Source organism: Xyrauchen texanus, chromosome 40 (genome assembly GCF_025860055.1).
Source record: "Xyrauchen texanus isolate HMW12.3.18 chromosome 40, RBS_HiC_50CHRs, whole genome shotgun sequence".
Taxonomy (NCBI): Eukaryota; Metazoa; Chordata; class Actinopteri; order Cypriniformes; family Catostomidae; genus Xyrauchen; species Xyrauchen texanus.
In genome coordinates, this window is record NC_068315.1 from 9,716,072 (window position 1) to 9,740,399 (window position 24,328).

Here is a 24,328-nt window from a genome sequence, read left to right on the forward strand (position 1 = left end):
ATTTAATGTGGACGTCATATGAAGCACAGTTTAGACTAAGCATGTGTGTTTCCATTGTGTATCAGGATTGTACAGCACTTTTGTTGTTTTTAAATGTGCTTTATGAATAAATGTCGACTTGACTAAGCATAGGTTTATAGGCATGGGTTGACTGGTAATAATGATGTAAACCCTTTAATTTGCGACGCGTTTGCTTTCCTTTGCATACTGTTTCCAAGCTATTCTGGTTAAAATGCTAAAATAACTGCACAGCGTTGTCTTCCTCTAGGGGTCGTTAACCGGTGTTGTGTCGAAGTCGGTTCCCCCTATGTTTCCGGTTAGGGTTCCCCGTAGCGCCATAGGGGAAACATAGGGGGAACAGACTTCATCAAAGGGGAAACATAGGGGGAACAGACTTCAACAATGGGAAACATAGGGGGAACAAACTTCATCAAAGGGGAAACATAGGGGGAACAGACTTCAACAAAGGGGAAACATAGGGGGAACAGACTTCAACAAAGGGGAAACAGGGGGAACAAACTTCAACAAAGGGAAACATAGGGGGAACAAACTTCATCAAAGGGGAAACATAGGGGGAACAGACTTCAACAAAGGGGAAACATAGGGGAACAGACTTCAACAAAGGGAAACATAGGGGGAATAGACTTCATCAAAGGGGAAACATAGGGGGAATAGACTTCATCAAAGGGGAAACATAGGGGGAACATACTTCAACAAAGGGGAAACATAGGGGGAATAGACTTCATCAAAGGGGAAACATAGGGGGAACAGACTTCAACAAAGGGGTAACATAGGGGGAACAAACTTCATCAAAGGGGAAACATAGGGGGAATAGACTTCATCAAAGGGGAAACATAGGGGGAACAGACTTCAACAAAGGGGTAACATAGGGGGAACAAACTTCATCAAAGGGGAAACATAGGGGGAACAGACTTCATCAAAGGGGTAACAGACTTCAACAAATGGGGAACAGACTTCAACATAGGGAGAATATACTTCATCAAAGGGGTAACATAATAATAATAAGTTTTATTTATATAGCGCCTTTCCAGAGCTCAAGGACGCTTTACAATAGACAAGCAACAATAAAGGCAGAGGACAAAGACAGCAGACAAAACAACAGCAGGTAGATAACAGTGAAGGTACAGAAAATGAGAAGGTTAGGTAGATGGGACAGCACCCAGCGGAAAAAAAAAAAAAAACAGTACAACTTAAGAGTTATAACATTCAGCAAATAAGTGAGTTTTGAGCATGGATTTGAATTCAGAGATAGTGTTAACAGAACAGAGTGATCGGGGTAGACAGTTCCATATTTTGGGTGCTACAACACTGAATGATCTGCCCTCCCATCGAAACAAGGCGATGCCGAGGGACGACGAGAAGGCTAGAGTCGGAGGATCGTAGAGAGCGAGTCGGTGCGTAGGGGTGAAGCAGATTACAGAGATAGGAGGGAGCCAAGCTGTGCAGAGATTTAAAAGTGAGAAGGAGAATTTTGAATTTGATACGGTAAACCACAGGAAGCCAGTGAAGATCATGCAAAATTGGGGTGATATGTGCAGAACGCTTGGTGTGGGTGAGTATTCTGGCAGCAGAGTTTTGAATGTATTGCAATTTGGAAATGGAGCTAGCAGGAAGGCCAATAAAAAGTGCATTGCAATAATCGAGACGTGATGTGATAAATGCATGGATGACAGTTTCAGCGTCTGAGATACTGATGAAGGGACGGAGCTGAGCGATGCGACGTAGATGAAAGAATGCTGATTTAGTGATAGAATTAATGTGAGAATGGAAAGATAGAGAGGAGTCAAAGATTACACCAAGACTTTTAACAGTACTAGATGGTTTTATGTGAGAGCCAGCAAACTCGCAGGTGAAGTTAGTAGGAATTTTGTTAGTGAGTGACGGAGGTCCGGTAAAAATAATCTCAGTTTTGTCCATGTTAAGGTTTAAAAAATTTGAATGAAGCCAATCTTTTATTTCATGCACACAAGCAGAGATTTTGTCAGTTGTGATAGATAGAGTCGATGTACAGGTAGTATATAATTGAATGACGTCAGCGTAAAAATGATAATTAAAACCATGACGGCGAAGGATCTGACCAAGAGGTATTATATAAATTATGAATAGTAATGGCCCTAAAACGGATCCCTGTGGGACACCTTGCTTCAGGGGGACAGTAGGTGAGTGAAAATCTTGAACTGAAATGTAGAACTGTCTATCAGAGAGATAGGAAGAAAACCAAGAAAGAGCAGCACCAGAAATACCCACATCCAAAAGACGAGAAATGAGTAGTTGATGGGAGACAGTATCGAAGGCAGAGCTGAGGTCCAGCAGCAGGAGCATAGACAGAGAACCAGAGTCACCAGAGAGAAGCAAATCATTGAGTACCTTAACTAGTGCAGTTACATAGGGGGAACAGACTTCAACATAGGGAGAATAGACTTCATCAAAGGGGTAACATAGGGGGAAGAGACTTCAACAAATGGGAAACATAGGGGGAACAGACTTCAACATATAGGGAGAATAGACTTCATCAAAGGGGTAACATAGGGGGAACAGACTTCATCAAAGGGGAAACATAGGGGGAACAGACTTCAACAAAGGGGAAACATGGGGGAATAGACTTCATCAAAGGGGTAACAAACTTCATCAAAGGGGAAACATAGGGGGAACAGACTTCAACAAAGGGGAAACATAGGGGGAATAGACTTCATCAAAGGGGTAACATAGGGGGAACAGACTTCATCAAAGGGGTAACAGACTTCAACAAATGGGAAACATAGAGGGAACAGACTTTGATAAAGGGGACTCAAACTTCGACAAATGGGGAAAATAGATGGAACAGACTTCGACAAAGGGGAAATAAACTTCGACAAAGGGAAAACATAGGGGAACAGACTTCGACAAAGGGGAAACGTAGAGGGACCAGACTTCAACAAAGGGGAATCAGACTTTGACAAAGGGAAACATAGGGGAACAGACTTCGACAAAGGGGAATCAGACTTTGACAAAGGGAAAACATAGGGGGAACAGACCTCAACAAAGGGGAATCAGACTTTGACAAAGGGAAAACATAGGGGGAATCAGACTTTGACAAAAGGAAAACATAGGGGGAACAGACTTTTCTCCCTATGATTAATGTTTAACGGCACTAAGCGAAACACTAACCGGGGCAAAATAGGTGGCAGAGGGGTTACCAGGATATCATGTTTGGGGGGGCATTTGGCTTGTTTGGGGGGGCAACATAAACAATTGAAAAAATCGGCACAAAATTAAGCTATACTACACACAATCTGTTTTAGTGCATATCTTTTTCTAAGCCAGGAACCCAGAGATAGGCACAGGGCCCCTATTAGACTATAGGGCTTAAACTGGATTTTTGTTGTGTCAGATCTCACTCAAACTCACTCAATTTATCATCAGATGCAGAGGCGTTTCCAGCATTGAAGGACATCCGGGGCTTAGACCAGACAATTTTTTTTTCACACTAGCAACCACTTCCCTGTAGTCCAAAGCTGGTGAGAGGGTATTCTTTGAGTTTTGCTCTGGCTAGGCCTGTTTCTACAGTTCCTAAATCTTCCACTCAGTACTATCCTTGACTAACTCATCCTCTCTCCTCCCCGAATCATCTGTGACGCAAAAGAACAGATACAGCACATAACTTATTGCAAATCAGCTTCAAACAACTAATTCATCAAGTGCTACATTATGTCAAATTGTAGACCAATACCATTGAAGAAAATGTATTGGGAAGAGCAGATCAGTGGGATTGCCCTAATATCTATCATAATTCTTGAATTTTCATGTACATTAACATAAAGTCATCACAAAAGAGTTATATTATAGTGAGTAAAGTGAGGTAAAAAAAAATATTGAATATAAATAATTTATATTTTTTGACATAAATAGTCAAAATGATGTTTAAGATCCTAAGTTAAAGCAATACATGAATAACTTTAGTCTAAGTTCATTGACACAATATGGCATCAACTGTATATAATTCTCATCAGCTCTATGAGAATAATTCATCTGTCAAAATCCTTTCATTAGGATCATTGAGATAAACAATGTTTCACTTTTAACTTTCTCTAAAGTAAAGTGATTTATTAATTGTTACCAGTTTCCATGCCTGATTCTGGCACAGCTGCTGCTGCTGCTGCTGCTCCTCAGTCTGTTGCTCATCTTTGCTACACTCTACAAAACCATTTAATCACATCAAAGTGTATATTTCCTACAAACTAATATCACAAAACAAGTCACACATACATTTTATGTTAATGATTATTGGTTAACCTTAGCGAAAACAACACCTGATAAACAAGAAAAGTACGCTACGAATGGGGTTCGAACTGCGGTCTCCGGCGTGAGAGGCAACTGCGTTAACTCGGAGTTACCAAACTACATCAATTTGGAATAGGAAGTTAGAGACTACAACTCATGAGGTTTAGCCTACTGTGGGTGAAAGCCAGCTAGATGATGATCTTAAGACTTTAATGACAAAAACAAATGTGAATTCTTACCCACTGACTTCTTTCGGAAAAATCCCCAAAGCCTCATTTGCTTAATTTTTGCTGTCTTTCCTGCTAATTGCCGTTAACTCGCCACTAAGTAACGTTAGTTGATGTCAACGACTGTGCAAGCTCCTCCTCTACCTGCTGCATATTCAACAGAGAGGAAGAAACGGAGTCGCCCATAGGCTACCGACAACAAAGGAACTTATTCTATAGGCTAGATTATGCCTATGTTTATTTTACAGGCTGTATGCAGTATGTGCAAAGCCAAAGCACAATGAAATAAGGCAACTTATGATTTCGGGGGTTTACATAGGCTTTTGTCCGGTTTCATATTTATCAGTCAACTATTCAAAATACATTCGGGGCTACACTCAAAACAACAGATGGACAGATTATTTCTCAAATTCTCAGGGGAGGCAGAGTTTATCCTAGGGGAGGCACTGCCTCCCCCAGCCTCCCCCTAGACACGCCAATGGGTGGAACATATGATATACTCAATTGGACCGCATTAAATTTTCTAGATGTTTTTTAGTATTTCTGGGGATATAAAATACACGAAAAGGTATGTTTGTTTAAATCTATCGTTTCTAAAGGTTGGTAACGGCGATACAAATAGACCTCCGGCCCTGCAATTTCTTAAAAAAAAAAAAAAAGTACTATCCTGCAGTCAGAATCGACTGTGATTGGTCCATCTTTGCCAGCGCTGAAAAAAGTAGCATGTACCACGTGACCACGTACATGATTATTTACATCTGCTTTTGCAATGATCTGGATGACAACGGCATACACTAAAAAGTTAATACAAGTTAATAATAATAAAAAAAAACGAATTAAAAAGTTATGATATGTTGACGTCTCAGGAATATATGCGTCATCGTAACTCGCCAATCAGAACAATCGTCCGGGCCGTTGTGCACATAGACTATAATGTATTTATATGTCTATGGTTGTGCAGACACTCATGTTTCACCCTAACTGTCAATCTACAGCGCTTTAAATCTTTGACATTTTAAAACCATGGCTTGACTGTAAAGTCATGCATTTGCTTTCCTTTTTATACATATGTTTCTATTTTTGTCGTGCCGGAAGTAAGTGTCAGAATGTAGAGGGCGGTGCTTTAAATATGAATGTACAATCGATCCAATCAGAACTGAGCGGATGTCGACATCATTCGAAGGTGGGATTATGTGTTGTGTTGCAAGAGCTACATGTTTTATTTCCTTAACTTGTTTTCTTGTAATTTTCCGTAGCTAAATTCCATCATTTAGATTGGATGTATTGCCAGTATTTACATTTCTTTGTTTTAAAGGGAGAAGCGACTTATTAAGGCAAGTGAGAAGTTTTATAAAATGCCAGTTGATTGATGTGCGTCTTAATGAGGGTGTTATTTCAAAACTATATGGTACTGATCTGGTTTATTATGCTTATCTTTTAGTATACTGCTCCTATATTAACGCATCCTTTGTGCAGATTGCCTTGGTTACAGTCAATATTTTGTGACATTTTTTTATTTACACTGATGCACATCACTACTTGACAGTTCAAGCTCAAACAACTCCTTGTAGCTTGATTGAACTAAACATGTTTTTGTGTTCATGAAACATTTAGAACATATTTGTGGTTCTTTCATCACAGATGGGGTATATGTTTGTAGAGAAACACACCTATGATCTTCTCCATTTGAAGAGGTCTCCTGGGATTAGATCTTGGTCCCTCCTCATTGGTATGAGATGGGTTTATAATTTTCATATATATATATATATATATATATATATATATATATATATATATATATATATATATATATATATGTGTGTGTGTGTGTATATATGTATTCTTCAGCAACAAATATATATTTAAGACAAATTTTAAACATTTAAGACTTTTGCAAAGTATTGTTTTTTATATATATATATATATATATATATATATATATATATATATATTTTAAACATTTTCCTCCGTCTTTTTTGTAAAGGAATTTCTTCGGTTGGACTAGCAGCAGCCTATTACAGCTCTGGTGAGAAATATTTTCCTCAATGTGGAATTACCCTGAAAAGGATATGGAAGTGGAACAGGACGTGTTGAAATATTTAGAATATATTTGTGATCTGCATAACTTATATTCATTATTTCATCTTTTTATTGTAGATAGTGTGTTATGGAAGATGTTCTATGTGACGGGATGTTTATTTGTAGCTCTACAGAATATGGAGGAATGGGAGGTGGGGAGATGCTTTATACACATGCACACACACACACACACACACACACACACACACACACACACACACAAACACAACTGTCTGCACTAACAGGCTGTGCTTTCCTTTGCATTTAGGAAGCAGTTTTTGATAAATCTAAGGGAGAGATAGAACTGAAGACTTTTAGTCTGTATACCATGATATTGACTCTCTGGAGAAGAGGGCATGAGACAGGTGAGTTAAGAGTCTTCTGTCATTATTTGTGTTTTGCAGTACATGAATTTTCAAATGACTAGATGAAAATTAAAAAAAAAATGTTCTTTTCTCCTGGTCAGTGTTGATAGATCTGCAGCACTTGCGAGATGTGAGTGTTCAGGAGGAGAGGGTGAGGTATCTGGGGAAGGGTTACCTGTTGGTGCTGCGCCTGGCAACTGGCTTCTCTCACCCTCTTACACGGAGTGCCACCCTGGGGTCACACTGGTACATATAGTTTGTTCTCAGTCCTACTGTCTTGTAAAACAATAAGCAAAAGACAGCCAATTGCTGAAATTAACATATTTTATACAATATTTATTCTTCATTATATACAGATCATTATCAACTATGAAGACAAGGCTGTCGGTAGAGTCTGAAACTGACAAAATGGGGCAGTAATACTTTTTTAAAGGAATAGTTCACACAAAAATTTAAATTCTGTCTCATCTTTTGCTCACACTTATGCCACCCCAGATGTGTATGACTTTCTTCTTTTGAACAAAGATTTTTAGAAGAATATCTCAGCTCTGTAGGTCCTCACAATGCAAGTGTATAGTTATCAGACCTTTGTAGCTCCAAACATCACAAAGGAAACATAGAAGTAATCTATAAGACTCCAGTGGTTACATCCATATCTTCAGAAGCAATCAACTGTAATTGGTGTGTGAGAAACAAATTTAAACCCACTTTCACTTTAACATCTGAAAGTCACGTGTTGCCCATTTAGTTTTACTTTCACATTTGAAGTGGAGATTTAGAGTAAAAAAGGATTTCAATATTGTTCTTTTTTTTCCACACACACCTATTACAATGCTACAGAAGATAATGTAATGATATGGATTACTTTTGTTTCCTTTGTGATTTTTGGGGCTAAAAGGTCTGATCACAAGGCACTTACATTGTATGGACCAACAGAGCCAAGATATTTTTCTAAAATTCTTTGTGTTCTGCTGAAGAAAGAAAATCATACACATCTAGCATGACATGAGGGTGAGTAAATTATGAGAGAATTGTATTTTTGGGAGAACTATCCCTTTAATCAGCTAAGGGGACACTGATGTTATGGACCAAAATTATATTTAATGTGGACGTCATATGAATGTCGATAATCTAATTATCACTCGCTTAATCACCCTAGCCAATATCCAAAGCGACTTCATGCATTCAAGATATACTTTTTGTGTGTTCCCTGGGAATTGAACCCAAGCTCTACTGGACATTTAGTGTTGGTAATTTTTGGTTTCTTTGTCAGTGATGTAGAGGCAGTAGCTGCTCTTCTGAAACGCTTCTTGGGTCTTGAGGAGTTACAAGAGCACTTGGGAGAAGATGATTATCCTGATGAAGATGACAATGAAGATTTGGGATTGGGTGATAGCAGTGACTCAAAAGATGAGTGTGATCTTTAAAACCCTTCATGATCTGTTATCATGAAAATGGTGAAAGACACTATATCATGCCTATAATGAATAGACTTGCACTCCATTCTTACAATCAACCCAATGACAATCTATAAGCTTGATCCTTCCTTGTTGCATTGTATTTTCACATCCATTTTATAAGTGGCATTAGAAAATATTCCTCTGTATATTTTGCACAATGGATGCATGAATGATTTGGATGTTATAAATGCATTAAGAACTCCCTTTCCATTGGTCAATAAGTAGGTGGTCATGTGCTCTAAACCTCTATGCATGCTTATGCAGATCATAATGTGCCTTTATTCACAAATTGCATTCAGTGAAAATAGGGATTTAATGAACATGTATTCAAACTCGCAGCTTTTTTTTTTTTTGTACTTTGTATACATTTCATTAGTTTTTAACCTAAAGCTAGAAAAAGTCCGCTGCTCAGAAATCGCTTGTCTTCAGGAGATGTTTGTTGGTTTTGTAGCTTTGTCTTTTACATTACTGTTAATAGTTCTGCTACAGAAATATTTTTTTATTGACAACTTTTTGAAACTGGATTAATTACATAAAGTATAAATCATGCAGATGCTTATATGTGATGCATTCATTTTCTATTAAAACATATATATTTAGTGTGAATTTACTGTATATTTATTTAGTTATAAACAAGCACCAAAGTGCAGCTTGGCTTATCTGCATTATCAAGACATCCCTAGGGACAAATCTTTACAACTCTGAATGGCACATCTTGAGAGAACATGACAAAAATATCCAATATGTTTAGGAGAAAAAAAAACACAAGTTCACTTATGTTAGTAATAGCTTTTTATTTGCACTAGAACAATAAATACTTGACAAATTACACCAAAAGAAACAAATCATTACAATAATAGAAAATGTAACCATTTAGTTTGTTCAGCTTTGCTCTAATCACAACATTGAAGAAATCACACTGTTCGTCACTGACTAGAGAATTAAGTCTCAGAAATGTGTAGTGATTTTCTTTCTAAAAGGAAACTTTCTTCTCTCTTGACAGAAAGAGAAAGCCAGTAATAAAATACTGCTCATACGTCCAAAGTTTCACTCCTACTCTGACAAGATGCAGCATAAAACGTAATGGGGATTGCACCATTAACTGAGATTGTTTAATGTGGACCTGGCCACAACAAAAAATTCTAAATAAACTAACATTAATAGTAGAGGTCCTTAAAGGATTCAAGTAGCTAATTACAGAACAATTTTGTAAAATGCAACTAACAATAAGGAATGTTTGTACCATCCTCGAAAAGAGGATACAACGTTAATAATCCAGTTATAGTTTAGAGAAGCAGCAAAGCAACATTTTGTACGAGCTGGAATTAAATTGATGTGAAATGTTTTGTTTAAGATCCAGAATGCAGTGTCATGATAGGAATTTGCTTTTCGAGATATTGCATCTATTTAATTAGAAGTGCTCCATAACTAGCCAATAACTTCAAAACAACCCATCCATGCATGTCAATTAACTAGCTCCCTTAATATTTACTTTCCAGGAATGTTGCGGAATGTTCTTTTGTACATATATTCCCTTTTAAATACTCGCCAACTGCACAAATATTCCAGCATCATTTTAGATGTTGAGCAGCAACATCAAGAGAACCAGCAAATATCATTCACAATAAGAAAAAAAGCTACATAAAATAAGTAAACATAAGCAAAAAATGTGAGCCATCAATAGTACTGCTGAAGCATCAGTAACTACTCACGATTTGTAAACCGCAATCTCAGATATGTGCGTAACTAAATTCCCAACAGCCATTATATGAATTTTAATACAGTGAGGCTTTCACACTTGCAGTCTGCATCATCGGTTTGACTATGTAAAGGCATGTAAACATGAATATGCAGCTATAGATGCTGACAGAACCTTTAGCAGACTTGTACAGGTTAGACAGTGTCAATAAAAGGAGGACTGATCTCTACATCTGGGCACTACTTTAGGCAACTGGCACTTCGAGGGATAGTTCATCCAAAAATGAAAATTCAAACCCATATGACTTCTGTGGAACACAAAAGGATATTTTTGGCAGAATTTATGGACTGATATACTCAGTCCCCCTTCACTTTCACTGCATCTTTGTCCAATACAATAGTATGGAGACTGGGGCTATCAGTTCTGCCAAACATTCCTTTTGTAATTCATATTAGAATGTCATACACATTTGCAAGTGAGAGTGAGTAAATCCTGATAGAATTTTCCTTTTTGGCCAAACTAATCCTTTCAGCTCAAATGCCAATCAGTAAGGGCATTATATTTCACAGTAATGCATGATCATATATAGACAAACATTAACAGGAAAAGCCTTGTTGATTGAATCTCAACCAATAGAGCACACAGACATGCACTTTGTTCCCAGCGGAGAACCTAATTTTAGTAGTAGGTTAAGAAGCAACTAAGAAAAAAGAAAGGTGTCTATGGAATGAGAAGGATGAAGAGTTTTGGTGGGGGAGAGATTCAATAAGATCACACTTAAATAGGCTGGGACACACAGTATTTTGGTAACATGTTGGTCAGGTGAAAGCATGTGAAACAATAGAAGTGTGCAAAGAGAAAAGGTATATTGCAAGGAAGGTTCAACCCTCTCTGGTGCTGACTCTGGGCTCGGCCAATGAGCTGTGGATAATGCCGGAGATGGATTCCACACCCTCTCCTTCCAGGAACGTTCGATGGTCTCCCTCAATCACATGAACTGATACCTTCCCGTCACACACCTACAAACAGGCCAACATCCAATTGTTAAGAATATGACATAAAACCCTGTGATACATTATAGCTGCAACCTTCACGCTGAACTTAAAGGTGAAGTGTTTAATTTGTGTGGCACCAAAGAAAATTCAAAAATATCTAAATGGGTAAAAGTTTGTCCATACAAACTTTGATGTTGGTTTGACAAAGCCTTGTCTGAAAGTTTAACTAGTTTTGAAGTTTGATGATTATAAAGAAACTACATACAGACAAAAAAGCAAGCCAGCTAACTATATAATCAGACAAACCATCGGATAGATAGATGGAGAGAGCAACTCAAGGCAGATTAAAAGCCTTAAATGGATTTGTTTACATTTGAATTTTTTGACAGCTGGAGTCTGAATAGACTTGGCCACTAATCTAGAACATTCCCTCAATGTAAGTCTACGGGAATTTTTGTCAATTTTGATCATCCTGCTGTACAAAAAACATAATTACGCACAGTTAGAAAAATCATAGCAAACAGAGTCTGAAGATCTGCGTCGAGTTCAGTGGATATTGGTTGAAAGCTCTAGGAGATAAAATAGAGCGCAACAGTCTGGTTCCAAAAGTGAAAATCCCATAAATGTTTTCCATAGACTAATTGATTTTCAACAAAAACTTCTAAGCATTTAAAGTCAGACCCACCATGAGCTCCGAGGTTGTTCATCAATGGTGTATGCTTCCATTGAAGCCATCAGTCTGCGTCATTTCAAATTCATTGTTTATAAATCGTGTCTTTTTTAACAAAATTCTTGCTGAACAACAACTGTTGAACTTTCTCCAGTAGAGAACACTTAACAATTCAGAGAACTGAAACCAACAAAGCCCTTGAAATGTGCTTGGGAGCAACTGCTCACTTCCAGGACGCACTGTGAATGATGCAATTGAGTTGGTCTCTCTTCACTCTTAAACTACTTCTACTGTCTATTTGTACATATCAAAATATTTTCCAGAAAACTTTAAAATATATTGTTTCTTTACTTATAATATTCCCATAATGTTTTTAATCAATTACATCATTTGCAATGCTTCATGGGATTATACGATTTTAAGTACGTATAAGGGGTAAGTATACAATTTTCTAAAACTTTTTTGCCTCAAAACAAAGTTAGTAATGTTATGATTTACCTTGGAGCAGGTTGGTTTGGTTCATGGCTCACAACTCTTTTATGGAGAACTTTATTAAATGAATGGGGAAAATACTTCGAGAACCAATGAATATCTAGATGGGTAATGCTCCCCCTTTGACCCTGCCATGTTTCAAAAGGCCACCACAGTATAGAATCGGTCCAAACTTTGCTTTTTATTCAGTAACCAAGTCTGAGAATCTGTTTGAAGTGTTCCATAAACTTACCTCATGCAACTTGTAGTCAGATCCTAAGCCATCGCCATATTCACTGCTGGCCTTGGCGCGTAGCAGAGTGACATTGCCGTGATACTTGGAAGTTGGAACATAACGGTCGGCAGCTTTCAGTTTGTAGTAGAATGTGGAAGCAGCAAAGTGGAGCAAATCTCGACTGACATTCTTATGGCTGGATGTAATGAGATCCACAGCCATGTTGACTCGAGCCTCCAGATCTGACAGAGGCAACAATGTCTCCAACAGCTGTGTGAAAAAGGAAGTGTATAGAAGCAGCATTACTTTTAGCATTTATTTATTTATTGGAGTTTGAGATTTTTTTTTACCCATGTAATTCAATGTACAAAACATAGAATTTTTTTTTACTCATCACTCAATTTGTAAAAACGAGTATTATTGTTGTATTTTTGTTAAAAGTACTTGTATTGTTATATTAAATGTTTTTCAAGACAACTATTTAGTATTTGAGCTGTAAATGTGTCTAAATTGTAATTTTTAAAGGGTTTACTGCCTTAATATGTCACATCAGGAGTTGGATATGACTTTGCAAATGTTAAGCGATTCTATCACACTAGTCTCTTATTAAAAAGTATAATGCTTGATATTTGTAGCTATACTTTTGAAAGTGTGTCTTTTTATGTTTATCCCAGTGCAGTGCATTGTCTTACAGACGTAAATGCATTACTGTAAACATTTTGTATTAGTTAAAATAATCTTTATAGTAAGAAAGGAGGCGGTTTATGGAGTCAAGAGGGCCTTTCCCACTGGCAGGATTAAAGCCTGTTTTAGGTACTAAAACGTTTTCCCCCAGGACTAGTGCTTTTCGTTGATTTCGAACATAAGGAACTATAGTTCCTCGAAGCCGTTTTAAGGGACATTTTTAGCTCCAACTCGGGGTAGATTCTTTTGGGTGTATAGGGATTGTTGGAGGTGCTGCAACCTGTGATTGGTCAAATACCTGCATTTAGAAAGGACAGGAGCACCACAGCCACCATTAATAAACAAACTAGCCGCTAGCCTGCTACTCAGAGGATTGTGCAAATTTTACAATTGCCAACAAAGTATCCAAAAAAGAGAATCAACCGTTTCATGCATGTGTGTTTAAGACTTCATCGGGAGACATGCTGTGGGTTTATCGCATCTGTACTGTGTGACTACACAGAAAATAAAGTGATTTCTGGTTTAGGATGATGGATATAAATAATCTGATGTTTATCGAGAGTGGGTAATTATTATACTTTAAACCTTCATTAAATCTAGTTTACATGAGGGAAGTTTTGCATGTGGCCTGTTACTGTGTGGTTAACTTGCATCAAGACGTTTTTAACCCTATTTATCAACAATCTTTTACAAAATACGCTTTTCACCACATCTCATTTCTCACTCCGGCTGCAGCACGGAGCGCCGCACGCACACCTCACGAGCCTAGTTTAATCTGTAACCTGAATACACAATCTGCGTCTGAAACGGGTAAATGCTGCCTTTAGAGGCTGTATAAGGATGGATGAAGGTAAGATGAAATAAGGTGCTTTTTAAACTGCTCCGATAGTTCCAGTCTTCCAAATACACCGTTTTTTAAACCATTAACTGATAAGGCAGCTGCCACCGTTTTCCAATGTAGCCATAGTATAAAACAGCCATAAACAAACTGAAGTGTAGCTCCGATCCCGGCGTCCTCCGTCTGTATTTTTTTTATTTTGTTGTTGCTATTGAAACGCAAGTGCAATGAACATCAGAATAAAAATGGTCGATGCTAGATGACGTCACTACGGTGCTTTTGTGAATACAAATGCAACGGGAAAAGTCTCCTAGGGTGTTCCGTTCCTCATAAGAGTTCTCATCTAGAAAGTTACAGAGGGAAAGTATCAAATCTGTAGGTGGGAAAGGGCCTTAAGCTGCATTTAACCCAGAACATTTATTTTAGTATGAAGCACAACTTTAGAATTTGTTGCTTGTGTACCTTGTTGTACTCTATGCCGGTGAATTGTTGGATAAAAGCACACAGAGCTTCTGTCTCCGCCTCTGACTCTTTGCCAGGGGTCAGTTTGGCCCTGTAGCTCTGCATGATGGAGAGAAAAACACGCTGACTATGTGACAATTTAGGACATGGTGTCTGATTTTGTGCAGAGCACTTTTATAGTACCTGTGTATATGCTGCCACGTAAGAATGAGAGCCGTCAAAGAGGAAGAGGTATTCCACAGGGCATTTGGCTGCCTGCAACTGCGAGCACATCTCAAAAGCAACACATGCACCAAATGAGTATCCAGCGATGCGATATGGCCCCTCTGGCTGCACCTGCCTCAAGCAATGCACGTAGAATGTAGCAAGACTCTGAATACTATCCAGTGGGGCAGCTACAGGTAAAAATAAATAAAAATACCACACAAGTGAAGAAAAACAGTGACAAAATGTACATGGTTAAAGTGTTTGGATGCTTCAATTGAATTACTGGTTTTAATTGAGAAAAAATATAAAATAAATGAAAAATAACTATAAAAGAAATTCAATAGAGTTAAAATAAAATGACATTTTGTTTGTGTGCCATTTGATTGAGCACTTAAAATCAGACAGAAACATTTCCTTTTGTTTGTACCTTTGGTGCACTGCAGGCCGTAGCACGGCAAGTTAAGCTTGCTAGTGAGAGTGTGGAAGGCAGTGATGGAACCTTCGATGGGGTGGATGAGGAACAAGGGCCTCTCAGCACTCTGGACCTCATTCAGCTGGGTCACCGTTGGGCCATCTGGGTTCACCAGCATACGGCTCAGATCTGACTCCAGCAGAGCATGAGCACCAGAACGCTTTGCAGGAGTAGCTCGCAACTCTGGGAGAAACAGAAAGATAAAGAATTTTTATACTGATCCATCATCTCTTCTCTTACTTTCATACACACAACTGACCAGAATCAAATATTCCAGAGTAATATAAGATATATCATAGCATGTCAAATTTGAATAAATCACCCTACGGGACACATTAGTCATAAACACTCACCCTCTGTCCCCCCTGAATGGCTGGACAGCTCACGCAGCTTGTTAATGGTTAGTTGTCGGATTTCCCTCATTGCCATGACAATATCGTAGTCCCTCTCCAGTGTCTGCCTAACCTCAACGCCCATCAGTGAGTCGAGACCCAGATCAGCCAATGAGGCATCAGCATTCAGACTGCTTACATGGCGAACACCTGAGTAGAAGAGGTGACGTGACTTTGAAAAGCATGAAAAAACACTAAAACATTATTTTTGGCCTAAACAAGCATGGACTGAAGTTTTAGTTATGCATTTATCACATTACAGACAAACAGAGAGACAGACAGGTCGAGATACCATTTGAGAAATTGTGGTGTGTTAGCAGTCAAGACAGTGCCACATATTATATAATAAATACAGAAAATAAGATAAAATTATACATTATAAATAAGATTTACATCACATACTTTAATTATCTTCTAAATTGTCTATTTATTCTAGAGATGACGTTTCATATCACTTACCGAGAATGTGAGCCACAGCCTCCACCAGGTCCCTCTGTCCGCTTGCGTCTCCTTTAGCAACCACAACTCTGTCTGCTAGTACAAAGCTGGACATCACAGGCCTCTGCTGGCACAGGAACCTATCCAGAACTTCCAAACAGGAAGTCATTCGCTGGGGCAACGTGCCACCAATCACTGCATCATTGTCACCCATGGTTTCCAAAACGATGCCCACATCACCAATGGCACCCCACTGCACGGCCAGGCCCGGCAGGTTGTCGTGGTGACGCTGCTCACACACTCGCTCCATAGTGGAGTTGGCAAACCCATAGTTGCTTTGGCCAGCATTACCACGGCCACAACTGACAGAGGAGAAAACCACAAACTGCTGAAGATGTGGGCATTTCTGCCGTGTCACACTGTAGAGGGGACAAATTAAACAGACAATTTAATTACATCATATATCGATTATTTAATCTTATTGCGCTCAAATATTTACAGAGTTAAGTCCCCAATTAAAAATAAAAAGACATTACAGTACTTTGGCTAATGTCTGTTCAGTGCTTTCGTCTGCCAGAGGCATGATTAAAGGAATGTTCTGGGTGCAATACAAGTTAAACGGACAGTTCATCCAAAAATGAAAATTCACTCATCATTTACTAACCCTCATGCCATCCCATATGTGTATGACTTTCTCTCTTCAGCAGAACACAAACAAATATTTTTTAGAAGAATGTCTCAGCTCTGTAGGTCCATTCAATGCAAGTGAATGGTGATCAGACATTTGTAGCTCCAAAAATCACATAAAGGAAACACAAAAGTAATCCATAAGACTCCTGTGGTATATCCATGTCTTCAGAAGCAATATGATAGATGTGGGTGAAAAAAAAAGCAGATCAAAATGTAAGTCCTTTAAATCTCCACTTTCACTTTTACATCTGGAGATTTAGAGTAAAAAAAAATAATTAAATATTGTTCTCTTTCCCACATTCATCTATTATATTGCTTCTGAAGATATGGATTTTACCACTGGAGTCATATGGAATTACTTTTGTGTTTCCTTTATGTGATTTTTGGAGCAACAAAATGTCTGATGACCATTCACTTACATTGTATGGACACACCGAGCGGAGACACTCTGTTTTTGTAATCTTAGTTTAAAAATGAGAATTTTTATTTTGGGGTGAACTATTCCTTTAAGCTCAATCACGAGCATTTGTGGCATAATGTTGACTACCACAATAATATTGACAACCCTCATTATAATATATATATATAGATATATAAATAAAAACTGCAGTTGCAGCAAGGAACTTACAAAGGAAGTGAATGGGGCCAGTCTATAAATGTTAAAATGCACACTTTTCACACAATTCACAAGTATAGCCAATATCAGGGATTTATCTGTCACATCATCATGACAACAAAGTTGTAATGCTGGATATAAATTCACACAGAATGTTAGACAGTATTTTTACCATTGCTAAAATTGCGACCAATTATAATATTTTACTTTTAGACAGATTAAAAAATTAACACTTTAAAAAAAAAAAATACTAAATCACGTTAAATTGACAGCACTTGGAACGGAAACAATGAACAGCAATGATCATGAAAACATTCTTTCTGTTTCACAGTGTAAAAGCACTCCCTACCAGTCAAGATAGATGGTTCCATCATATTTGGGTTTATTGACATCAGTGAAATGCTGTGGGGTGAGATTCTCCAGCATGCCATCTTTAAGGACCTAAATGGGCACACAAACAGAGATACTGTATAAATTGTGATAATCCTTCAATAGAATTCCAAATGAAAATTAACTGAAAGTAACAACTTGACGTTACCATGGCAAGGTGGAAGATACCACCGACTGGACCCAACCTGCAGGCCTCAGTGATGAGATGTTCCGTTCCTTCCAGGGTGCTGACATCACTAGTGGACACAAGGACCTGGACGCCCATGGCCTGCCACTCACGAACACGCTTGGCCTGATAACCTAGCAAACACATCAATGCATATCAGTACTTGAACAAATATGACCATGTGAGTCAACAGAAAGGTAACACTCTCAAACACTGATAAAATGAAATCCTTCAGCATATTTACCATTGCGAATGCCAGAGCGTGACGTGAGCACAAGATTGCGAGCACCTCTCTCAGTGAGCCATTGGGCCAGCTCCAACCCGAAACCACCCAGCCCTCCAGTGATAATGTATGACAGAGAAGCAGGGCAGAAGGTACGGCAGATAGCAGGGAGAGAAAGAGGAGCAACTGTAGAAACAGTACTGCTCTTCTCCTCTGTACGTACCTGAGACGTGGCAGAAGACAAAAATAAATAAATAAAAAAAACAGCAAAAGCAAGCACAAGAGATTTAAGAGTATGTTTGTGTTGTCACTTAAAAAGGTAGTTACTAGGGTGTTCCTGGTGGTTGCTAGTTTGTTGCGTTGTGGCAGACCCTGAAGTCTCTTTGATATTCTATACCCTAGATATGACCCAAGTACATCTAATTCTTTGTCTGTTTTATGGTCCAGTGAGCTGAAGTTCTTACCTCTCCTTAACAAGACTAACCTCTCCTTAATAGTAAGCACCACTAATTATTCCAATATCTAATTTCTGAGGCAGCCACATGAACTTTAACCAGAGTTCTTACCTGCAGCAGGACTTTGCCGATGTGTTTGCCCTGAGCCATGTAACGGAAGGCGTCCTCAACCTGGTTCCTCTCAAAGACGGTAGTACGTAACGGCTGTACTACACCACTGGCAATTCCGTTCTTCAGCAGCTCAGACACCTCCTCCCATTCCCGGTTTCCCTCCTCAAATAAAGCATCCAGAAGGATGCCATGGAAGGCCACATTCTTCAGGAACAGAGCCATACCTGAAGAGAAAGGGAGGGTTACTAAAATTCAATGGTTGATGCTTAAATGGAAAGGCTATTCTTTGAAATGTACAGTATGTCAGTTGTGGAATGTATATAGATCTGGGATGCACCTAGTGGTGTGTTGTTGGAAAGGTCATATTTGCCAATCTCCAGGAAACGACCATGTCTGGCCAAACAACGTAAGCTCGCCTGCAGTTTCTCTTCAGCAAGCGAGTTGAGTACCAAATCAACTCCTGAGAAAAAATGCAGTCACAAGGACAGTGGTTTAATGATACAGTCCACTAAGCATAGCAACAATATTATTAAACAAAACGTTGCTGCATATTAAGAGTAATTTTAATGTTGTATGTTTACCTTTGCCTTTAGTGTGTAGCAGTACATTCTGTTCAAAGGAAGCATCCCTAGAATTAGCAAAAGACTCTGCCGTAAGCTGGGGGAATCTTTCCTGCAAGTATGTTCTTTTTTCTACAGAACCTGTCAATCGAAACATGATTCTCACAGAATAAATTTTACTACAGCAGACAGTACATCTACATTTCTTCAAACTTACTTTCACATGCTGCGTTTTGCATTTCATTGCAGTTTCCTGGTGAAATTAACACTAGAGGCACTACAAAAACTGTGCATATTATTCACTTTCACAAAAATCATGAGTACAATGGCTGATTATGACTTTGTAAACAATTGTTTTTTCTCACTATTACACACACACACTGACACCTAGTGGCTTGGATGCTGCATCATTCAAATGCAGTAATTTTCAGTTACCTATGCCATTGTAGAAATTCAGTATGCAAAGTAAACCAGGATACATTTAATCAATGAGTGAAAGTGCCCAATAACAGGGCAGTTAGTGAGATTAAGCGAGTGGTATTTGGCTGGTCAGGTAATTCTAAGGTGGCTGCCCCCATGAGGCGCCCCTGCTCCATGTAGAATAAAAGAGCTTTTATAAGGTTACTGATATGACTGAACTCTTTTTCCTCACGAGTGGTCATGATTTCAAACACGTTTCAAAATTACTATTAACTTCTTTAGAAATACAATTTTTAAATTAGGAAATAAATTATGGAGTACACCTTTAAAAACCCTTACCACACCATTTCACTTGCTTTTGGCATCCCCCACTAGGCATTTCAATGGAAAACTGAGAAGGACAGAGCTCCAAAAAGGGGCGGGACCTCCAAAATGCCAAGAAAGATATAGGGAGCCCCTTACACTAACCATCTGTGGAGATGTTGACCTCTTTTGGAGTAAACCCCCCTTTGGAAGAACCACACCCCATTTCAGAGATTTCGCCCAATTTAGAGATCTCCACACTGCAGTCATACCTTCTGGGGAAAATGTCTAATGAAGCACGCAATTTCATTTTGCAAAAACATTGCCATGTTCACATAATAAAGAGATCAGGCTGAATTTCTAAGGCATTTTGCCACTAACAACTACTAATTTATTTTTTGTATATGTATTGCTCATTGTCTGGTGGACAATCAGCCTAATATAGCAACATTTGATCAACTAATTGTGTGAGTTCAGGGTGGGAATATCTTTGTTAACCAATGTAAAATGAGGAGTGCATGTCATTATTTTAGCAAATACACGTCGTACATGGCCTAGAAACTACACACTTCACCTTTTACACTTTTGAGCAAGAACTAAAAGTATCACTCACCCACAGTTGTGAACACTCTGCAGCGCATGCTCAGTGCAATAGCAATAGCAGCCTGCCCGACCCCTCCAGAACCAGAGTGGACCAGCACACTCTCTCCTGGCCTCAGACGTCCTCGCACCACCAGGGAGTAATACGCTGTGGCATACACCACTGGAACGGAAGCAGCCTGCTCCAGAGTCCTACACATAACCACAGCTTTAATTCATGTTGAAAGTGAAATGCCTAGTGCATGTTTACATAGAAAAACAAGAGAAAGAGAGCATGAACGGACACAAAAATGCATTTGGTGTCTTAAAGCTAGGGTGTGTATTCCAGAGAGGATAGCAGTTAGCAAGCAAGCTTTGAAAGCATAGAGCCCACCCTCGCTTCAGGTGTGTCTCCAAGCCATGCCTCCTCTATCGAACACAAACACACATACAGAGAGAGAGCAGAGTTGTGTTGGTGGAATCGATCGCAACAGTTTCAGATTTCCTCATGTAACACGTTAAAAAACATTAACACAATTAAAATCGCAATGCGATATATATATATATATATATATATATATATTTTTTACATTTAGACCACTTAAATTATTGATTGCTATCAGGATATGAGGAGACTTTCAACCAGTATAACAAAAAAAAATTCTGGAAATGATTGCACACCTTAGCTTTAAGTGATTCAGGGAAGTTTTAAGAGTCTCACCAGCTGGAAGGAACATCCCAAAGGAAATGTTTGTCTGCATCCACACAGGTGGCCAGGCCTTTAGCTGGCAGCAAACCCATCACGCGTCGCCCGCTGGGGTCTCGCCCTGAAAACTCCATTCCCAGCATGCATTGCTGCAATGCTATGTCTCCTGCTCAAGCAAAATAAGAATAAAAACACAGTTGACTCAAGTAGCAATAAACAAATATATCAGCGAGATCCATGAATTGCCAGATATTTTGGTCGTTTTGAGACTACCATCAACGAATACTGTACCCAACTGACCGATTGACAGGAGTGGTCATTTAAATTTGGACCAATTTAGAAAAATCTACTGACAGACTTGCAAATGGAAAGTGTACATTTTAGATTTTCGTTTATGTATTTAAAATGACTTTTGAGTTAATATTTTGTAAAGTAGTTGTTAATTTATATTCAGGAATTTAAGAAATTTCTATAGTTAAAACGTAATGATAATAATACCGGTAATAAACTTTTTAAAGAGTGACTTTAAAACAAATTACAAAAATAAAACCTTTTCTGAAATAATAGGTTTTAAGATAGAATTTAAATATGCTAAGTGTCTGTGTCTCTCTAATATCATTTGATAGCAAGTTCCACAATTTTTGAGCATAAAATGCATTAATATGTATAAAACATATTGGCATTATATCAGCCATCTGCAAACCTAATTGCTAGATATCGGCATAAAGAGATATTACACACTGGTTTTTTTAGATAAGCCAGTGTGTAATATCTCACTTATATAGAAAATCAGTATGGGGTACAAACCAGGGATGGCATCTGGAGGCAGTTTGCCAGTGGCCAGCATGATGTCTCTAAAGTTGAGGGAGGCATAGTAAACTTGGCAGAGCTGTACATTGGGGTTGGAAGGGACAAAATGACGCAGCGGTGAAGCGATCCAGCGCAATGACGAGAGATCACCACGAGTCAGGACATTCACATACGCCTGCTCGGTCAACTCCTCACTTAGGTCTGTACATGAATACACAGAATAGAGGGGAATCAAAACCCACTCAAAAGACTCAATACAATCAAAGTTACAATCGAAAGGGTTGTTCACACTGCCAGTGATAAATGCTCAAGGATGCTACTTGCTGGATACTTTCAGGTGGTATTTGAGAGGAAAATTATCATTTTAGAAAGGTTTTGACTGGACAAAAGTCCAGGAAGAGAAAGGCTGTATATTTCAAATATGTACAGTACTGTGCAAAAGTCTTCGGCACATAAGATGTTTCACAAAAGCATTTGTCTTAAAGGTGGTTATTTATATCTTCAGCTTTAGTGTGTCAATAGGAAATATAAATCTTAGACTCCAAACATTACTTATACAAATAGAAAAGATTAGAACAGAAGAACAGGGAGCCCTGCAACAGAGGTCATGGCCCCCCACAAAGTCCCCCACTGAACATTGTATCTGTCTGAGATTACATAAAGAGACAGAAGCAATTGAGACAGCTTAAATAGATAGAAGAACTGTGGCAAAATCTCCAAGAAGCTTAGAACATCCTATCTGCCAACAACCAAGAAAAATGGTGTAGGAGAATTGGTGCCATTTTAAAAGCAAAGGTTGTCACACCGAATATTGATTTTGAATATGTTTACTGGACTTTGTATGACTAAGTGATAAATGAAAACTATTTAAGTAATTATTTTTGAAGACATCCTCACTATACAAAATTTTTCACAAGTGCCTAAACTTTTTCACAGTACTGTATAGTATGTACAGAATATCTTCTAAAAGTGAATTTTGTCAATGTTTAAGAGTACACTAGCAAATGAATGGCCTCAGAGCTAACACACATGGACTAAAAGCTACAAAAATGAGTCTCTTGACGCCAACGTATACACATTGAAAAGCATTATGAAACTTGAATTGCAATAATTATTTCCATCTTTGTACATCAGCTGAATAATGGTGACATGACATTTATAGTGTAATAGGACTTGATATTATTTCACCTTGTGTGAGCAATTGATGTCTGAAAACACCCCACACTCCATCACGGTGCACGTTCATGGTCAAATCCTTTTGAAGCACTGCCTGCATGTCCTTATGAGTAGCAGCAATGGAGGGGGTTGCTGCATTTTTACTTAGATTAGAAACAAATGAACACCTAGTGGTGGAGAAAAAAACATATCAATCAGTATCACCATCTGTATTCTGTAGGCTTTCTAAAGAACAGTCAATATCTGATGACAATAAGAGCATCATTTATGGAATACAATGTGCAACAATGGGTCTCAGACTAAGTTCACAGTAAATGGACTAACCGTATACGGTTGCCTCCAGGCTCCTGTCTGAGGCAGTTCACCATTCCCACCACTCCATTATGACCCTGAGTGGCCATGAGCCAGACTGGACTATTGGAGGACTCAGCCAAAGTGTTCTGATGTGTGTGTGTGTAGAGAGAGTGAGTGAGTTTAGGTTGTATGCATGTGGATTAATTTTATTCAGATAATTTATGAGCCAGTTGTCCAACTTATAGTACACCCAAAATTCTGTTATCTTTGATGTTCCAATAATTACCACTACTTTTAACTTGTAACCTCTAATATGGAACACAATAGGAGAAGTTTAGCAGGAGGCTTAGCACTTGGTGTTACATTTGAATATACTAATGGGATTTAGGAACAAGGGCAGAGAAGATTTTTTTGTGAATAATGACAGTAATTTCAGATTGATTGCTGTACATGTCATAAATGTGGATGATTAGTACTCACCTTTAGAGTCTCCACCCACTTATAGTCAGTGGGGTCTACAGAAATAGTGATGGGCTGTTTCTGAGGGGGCTGTCTGCGACAGAGGAACAAGGCTGAACCGTAGAAGGATTTCCTAAGCATGACTACATTCAGAGAAGCCTGCTGGAAGAGCTTCTCCCATTCAATCTGAAAGAAACACAAAGCTATTTAAATTCTTAGAACATCACAGAGGAGAGTCAGACTAAACAACATAGAATAAAAAAAGAATAGACAAAACAATGTTACGTTTTTTAAATATTATTAATAAAATAAATTGTTGCTACTCAAATATATCACTTTCATCTATGTTATGGATATGATCATCTTGGCAAGACCAAGTGTTTTTTTTTTCTCTC

At 38.4% G+C, this 24,328-nt stretch overlaps 2 protein-coding genes across 2 annotated transcripts in view; one reads left to right on the forward strand and one right to left on the reverse strand.

Annotated features, from left to right (window-relative positions):
• The first annotated feature begins 5,682 nt into the window (after window positions 1-5,682).
• LOC127633657 (cytochrome b-245 chaperone 1 homolog) lies at window positions 5,683-9,012 on the forward strand. Its single transcript, XM_052112892.1, has 7 exons — window positions 5,683-5,842; window positions 6,150-6,237; window positions 6,493-6,534; window positions 6,666-6,739; window positions 6,856-6,952; window positions 7,054-7,198; window positions 8,226-9,012. The coding sequence occupies exons 2-7, from the start codon at window positions 6,150-6,152 to the stop codon at window positions 8,377-8,379; spliced, it is 600 nt and encodes a 199-aa protein (XP_051968852.1). The 5' UTR covers window positions 5,683-5,842; the 3' UTR covers window positions 8,380-9,012.
• Window positions 9,013-9,198: 186 nt separating this feature from the next.
• Window positions 9,199-24,328, reverse strand: part of LOC127633372 (fatty acid synthase-like) — a 33,730-nt gene continuing 18,600 nt past the window's right edge. Inside the window, exons 24-42 of the mRNA XM_052112409.1 lie at window positions 23,955-24,119; window positions 23,505-23,620; window positions 23,193-23,347; window positions 22,002-22,205; window positions 21,210-21,360; window positions 20,523-20,701; window positions 19,208-19,327; window positions 18,964-19,086; window positions 18,627-18,850; window positions 18,082-18,283; window positions 17,820-17,971; window positions 17,631-17,722; window positions 15,997-16,394; window positions 15,499-15,687; window positions 15,101-15,328; window positions 14,650-14,861; window positions 14,467-14,565; window positions 12,501-12,752; window positions 9,199-11,130 (exon numbers count right to left, since the gene is read on the reverse strand). Of these exons, the coding sequence (XP_051968369.1) occupies window positions 10,993-11,130; window positions 12,501-12,752; window positions 14,467-14,565; window positions 14,650-14,861; window positions 15,101-15,328; window positions 15,499-15,687; window positions 15,997-16,394; window positions 17,631-17,722; window positions 17,820-17,971; window positions 18,082-18,283; window positions 18,627-18,850; window positions 18,964-19,086; window positions 19,208-19,327; window positions 20,523-20,701; window positions 21,210-21,360; window positions 22,002-22,205; window positions 23,193-23,347; window positions 23,505-23,620; window positions 23,955-24,119 (3,399 nt within the window). The 3' untranslated portion in view covers window positions 9,199-10,992. The remainder of the gene's footprint in view (window positions 11,131-12,500; window positions 12,753-14,466; window positions 14,566-14,649; window positions 14,862-15,100; window positions 15,329-15,498; window positions 15,688-15,996; window positions 16,395-17,630; window positions 17,723-17,819; window positions 17,972-18,081; window positions 18,284-18,626; window positions 18,851-18,963; window positions 19,087-19,207; window positions 19,328-20,522; window positions 20,702-21,209; window positions 21,361-22,001; window positions 22,206-23,192; window positions 23,348-23,504; window positions 23,621-23,954; window positions 24,120-24,328) is intronic.

What these genes read in the sequence shown, in the direction of transcription:
- LOC127633657 (XM_052112892.1), top strand. Translation starts at nt 6,150, where the DNA reads ATGGGGTATATGTTTGTAGAGAAACACACCTATGATCTTCTCCATTTG. An exon ending in ATCTTGGTCCCTCCTCATTG is followed by an intron (nt 6,238 to 6,492) that starts GTATGAGATGGG and finishes TTTTTTGTAAAG; the next exon opens with GAATTTCTTCGGTTGGACTA. An exon ending in AGCAGCCTATTACAGCTCTG is followed by an intron (nt 6,535 to 6,665) that starts GTGAGAAATATT and finishes TTTTTATTGTAG; the next exon opens with ATAGTGTGTTATGGAAGATG.